This window comes from Erigeron canadensis, chromosome 8 (assembly GCF_010389155.1).
Source record: "Erigeron canadensis isolate Cc75 chromosome 8, C_canadensis_v1, whole genome shotgun sequence".
Lineage (NCBI taxonomy): Eukaryota > Viridiplantae > Streptophyta > Magnoliopsida > Asterales > Asteraceae > Erigeron > Erigeron canadensis.
The window spans coordinates 22,728,654-22,733,737 of NC_057768.1; the positions used below are offsets into that span (position 1 = coordinate 22,728,654).

Sequence of the window (5,084 nt, forward strand, 5' to 3'; positions counted from 1 at the left end):
TATTAAAAATGTAGAAAAAAAATAAAATAAATATTAAATGAAGCTCTTAAAACTTTACTTAATGTGCATACAAATATTGTATGATGTGATCCCCATTACTTTAAATATGTGTATCAAAAGTTATCTCTAAAATTTATAATAAGTGTATAATTATTTAATGCACTTTAATTAGCGAAAATTTCGTTTAGCAAAAACCAAAAAAAAAATCCTCACAAATTTATCAAAACGTATCAATTTTTAACCTGAGCTTCATCCCTTAATCAATATTGTGATCCGTCGTTAGTTAGTACGAACGATGTGTTACCAATTTCATTTTGTTTCATTCATATATACCATATAAATATATAATTAGCCTAACATGGGCTTTCATTAATTAGATAGAGACATAGATCGAGTTATTAAAGCCCAAAAAGACATTTTTGGACCCATCTATCTAGGCATCTAATAATTAACGAGAGTTGTTAGATTTTGTTTCAGAAATAATGAGATGCTAGATTTCACAAAATCTAGGCGCTTCTGTAGGAAAGTACTGTACGCTTTTCTTTGCCAAAGAGAAAGAGACTTATTACTGCCTTAAAGTCATAACGACTGCCAGAGGCTTATTACTGCCTTAAAGTCATGGAGAAAAAAAGTCGCTAAACATGTTTCACATCCTGTCACCATCTTCCTTAATTACCCTTCTTCTCAACCGCCAGCGTCATACCCGGCCTCCCACTGTAATTAACTGAATTCACTCTTAGTTTTATTTTTGATACCAGCTAGCTAGCGAATTATTACCGTCTTCGTCCCATTTTAAATGTTGCTTTAATTTTATTCTTTCAACTTTGACTCTAAGTAATTTTGTTTGTGTTACGTAATATTAGATGAAAGTTAATTACATCAATGAAAAATATATTTAAACATAATCCTTTCTTTATAAACTTTGATCCTAAATATTTTGATTTGTGTTATATAATATTTGATGAAAATTATACTAATAATAAAAAGTACATTTAAAACTCAATCAATTCATATAACTTTCATCAAATATTATATATATATACCACAAATCAAAATATGTATAGTCAAAGTTTATAAATGAAGACCTTGAAAATTCAAAATAGGACAGGTTTAGTGAGACGGAAGGAATATATATATGTGATGTGTAACACAAACAAAAATATTTAAGGTCAAAGTTTAAATAAAAATTAAAGCCTCAAATACCCAGATTACGTGACCTAAAACTCCGTCGTGAGTGACCCATACTCCCACAACAAATACCCAGACCCAATGGTCTAGTTCTATCATTTCAGGAAAAACCCCATAAGGTACCGGTACTGGTCAGCTAAGATAGGTACTGCTACTCTCATAGATCAAGAACTTAATATGCACATTTCATAAATTTTAGGGGACAAAGTAGATTATTTTTTCTTCACAATGTTGTAGTACCTATCAACAACAACAACAATAGGACCCAATCTCTGGGCAAGTTATGGGGGAGGTGAGCTGTAAACAGTCTTAACTCTACCCAAAGGTAGAGAGACTGTTATAGTACCTATCATTTCCCCATATTTTAATGGGGGTGTCATTTAATTTTCTACGGCTAGCACTACTTCACTCTCGATCGATGTAATAATTTCCGTCAGGCATTTCAGAATCGCCCGGATTTGATGCCATTGTGTGTGTGTATATATATATATACTCGCAACCATTTCATGCATCATGATCAGCGAAGTACTTAAGTTTCTAGTTGGTATAGTACGGTAAATAAGATATTATTCCACAAACTATGTATGTTTTCTGATATAAAAAAGCATTATAAATTAACACCATGAATGTATATGTATCTAGCTAAGATTTAATCTACACAACTTAATTTGGTGTAAATTACATGTAGACGATAGCTAGGCCGGTCATGAATGAGTATTTACTTAATGTAATTTTAAATATAAGACTTATAAAATTAACCATATATGTATTTGTTCAAAAGTGTAAAAAAATTAAGTAATATATATACAATGTTAATGAATTATGAAGTTGTATATTCATGTATGATGAGAACAAAAACATACAATTAATTAAGATGCAACTAACAGATAATGTTAACAATTCTCAAAGCCAAAAACCAAATGCTCGATCATTTCCTAGCTAGTACACAACAACAACGTTGTGAAAGATACTCCTTAATTAATAAATATTGACGAAATCTACTTATTAATTAGTGTACACAAGACGGAATTGAATTGAAATTAACTCATGACCATTAATCAAGAATTATTGTCACCATGAAGCCTCCCATCTTGTTAATTAAGATAATTGGTAGCACAAAACATACTTTTATATATCTAATTAAAGCACAACTTGGAGATAATGGAAGGATTGTTTGTTGGAGCTGAGGCTGTTCGCGAGTTAAAATGCATGGTATGCAAAAAGCAGGGATGACAACGGATCAGAAATGGTTTTTTGAGTTTGTTGGAAATAACGAAAATGGTGAATCGACATTAGGGGCAAACAACTTTGAGTGATGAAAATCTTGAACTTCATGTTGTTGGTGATGATCATCTAAATTCGACACAGCTTGTTGCAAGCTTTTCGCAAGTTTGGTTGATGTCATCTTGAACTCATCTTTTTTCTGTATAAATCATGAAAAATTTAATGATCAGAATTTCCATCTTCTAACTCTTTCATGTTAATTAGATTCTTAAAATCATTCTCACCACATTATATATATATAAACCTTAACTTATCAAAATTGACATATATACCTTAGCAACAATGGTGATAAGGAGGGTGGTATTGGCAAATGGCATGGTACTACTACTTGTAACCGAAAGATCTAGCTTCTGCACCTCATCAAGTGTTTTTATTAATGACAATGAGTTTTTGAGGCAGTAGATTCGTATTAGCACATTACTTCCTGACATTCGTACTTTAATCTCCGGTTTACAACTGATACGACTCTCTAAGTCATTTGTTTCATCAGAGGATAAACCGTCATCATAACTAAACCCAAGCTTCGTTTTCTTTGTAGATACATTCGATTCCATGTTCATTGTCTTCGTGTTTGTTAACTCCTCAAGCTCTTTAACGCGCAATTGAAGTTCTTTTATGTAATTTGCTGCATCTTCTAACACGGTTGCTTTATCCATCTATACATCAAAAATAGCTACCTAGGTTAATAATGTTGTAACATATGGAACATTATATATATACGAATGAGACTGTCCATTAGTACCTTCTTTAGGTCAGGAAGTAGGGTAGACAAAGAAATAAACCGTTTAGCCAACTTTTCTCTTCTTTTCCTCTCAGCCAACATATGATCTTGAAGTTGGATCCGGTTTCTAACCACCGTTGGACCTTTTTTCGTGTTACTTGGATACCCAAATGAATCGGTGAACGGGATTTCTTCTTCTTTAGGTTTTTGATCTCCAAAAGATATAGTGAAAGTGTTGGGAGGAGTTGCAGGAAGTTTTTTTTGATTCGGTTTCGGCTTTGAGTTTTCATGATGATCTTCTGAAGTAACTTTTTTGATAATACTATTTCCTGTTTTGTAGATAGGAGCCCTTTGAACATTATTAGACATTTCTTTGATATTTGTTGGAATTTGAAAAGTTTGATCAACAAATGATGTGATTTTGTTGTCCACATGATAATAAGAGAAATTTGAATCTCCACCAAAGTCAGCTACCATGTGATGATAAGGCTTGATCATCTCATGATATTGATAATTAAGGAACCCTTGATCTTGCATTTCCTGATTACATATAATTAATCAAGATATATGCATAAATAAATATATATGGTTTAGATATTTGTTTCACTTACAAGTTGTGATAGCCATGCTGAAGACATATCCATATGATAATTAATATGTAAGTATTACTTAAAATTTCCTCCAAGCTATATATGCAGCTGCCTGTAAGTACACAATTCTGAGGTGAATATACACAAACATATTTGGAAATATTGATATCCTTGATTTCTATTGAAGTTTGTGCATAATATAACAACTTTTTTATGAATGATGAGTTTTTATAAATTCCAAATATTTTTGTTGCACATATCCTATCACCTTGAAAGTTTAAACATCTTGAGCTTCAGAAAATAATAATAATTTTATTAGAAAGATAATAAAAAGTTAGGGTATAATTATAGTTTATTTAGAAGCAAATTCTAATAAGAGATCTGAATGAATCACATAATTAGAGATGTGATCAACTTTTAAGAAAAAGTTGAACTTTTTGTTCAAATATAGATATAATCTAATACCCATATGCATGTTTGATATGATATAGTAATAAGCTTTTATAAATAAGTTCGAATTTTCAGAAAGAAAGGGAATAGGAAAAAAGGTGATTAGCTAGATATATGTACCTTAGAAAAAAGTGTGTAGAGATCTCTTTCCTCTATCACCAGAATATTTCTTGCATATGATGCTGGTGGGATTCCAGTCTTATGTAGATTACAAAAACCACCTAAGTCTTCTAGAAGAACCAAGTTGCCCTATTAGGTTTTATATTTAAGTATAGTTTTTTTTTTTTTTAAATGTTTGAGTCGTCACAACCTGTCCGTCTCATTTATCGATACTCACGTCTTTCAGACAGGATGTCATTTAAATTTTTAGAGAACCATGGAGGGATGAAAAGCTCTTATTGATGCATCAAACAACACGACAATTAATAGGATAAAACTTTGCCCTTCAAAACTCGAACCTGGGTACCAGGCCCAAAACCGGGAGGATTTTGATACAAATGAGATTTTACCTCAATGTATAGTTTTTCATATTAATTAGTTATTCAAGACTAGAGACCCCACATAAATGCAGTAGTTTCGAATATGTTATGTATAGTAATAAGCTGACGTTGTTAATCTCGTTGTTAAAATATAATTGCGTGAATAGAAAGTTTGATAAATTGAATATAAAGTAAATCAAATGAATGATCTGTGGTTTATTCAAAATTACATGTATCATACTTATACGAATTTTATTATACGAGACATATCCAAAATTTTCAAATATGCACTCGAACAATACCTATTTCTAATAGAGACAAACAGACAATTAAGTAATGGCAGTGCAATACTTGTGTTTCGATTAGATAACG

The 5,084-nt window shown here is 31.3% G+C and overlaps 1 protein-coding gene across 1 annotated transcript; it reads right to left on the reverse strand.

Moving 5' to 3' along the window:
- Positions 1–2,021: 2,021 nt before the first annotated feature.
- LOC122580165 (transcription factor bHLH18-like) lies at positions 2,022–4,385 on the reverse strand. Its single transcript, XM_043752437.1, has 5 exons — positions 4,354–4,385; positions 3,805–3,895; positions 3,215–3,733; positions 2,745–3,128; positions 2,022–2,611 (listed from the first exon to the last, which is right to left on the reverse strand). Exons 2-5 carry the CDS (start codon positions 3,835–3,837, stop codon positions 2,429–2,431), a joined length of 1,119 nt encoding a protein of 372 aa, XP_043608372.1. The 5' UTR covers positions 3,838–3,895; positions 4,354–4,385; the 3' UTR covers positions 2,022–2,428.
- Positions 4,386–5,084: the final 699 nt, after the last annotated feature.

Coding starts and splice junctions, on each gene's coding strand:
- LOC122580165 (XM_043752437.1), bottom strand. CDS start 3,837: ATGGATATGTCTTCAGCATGGCTATCACAACTT. Junction 3,129..3,214: donor TACTTCCTGACCTAAAGAAG/GTACTAATGGAC, acceptor TTTGATGTATAG/ATGGATAAAGCAACCGTGTT. Junction 2,612..2,744: donor TTATCACCATTGTTGCTAAG/GTATATATGTCA, acceptor TGATTTATACAG/AAAAAAGATGAGTTCAAGAT.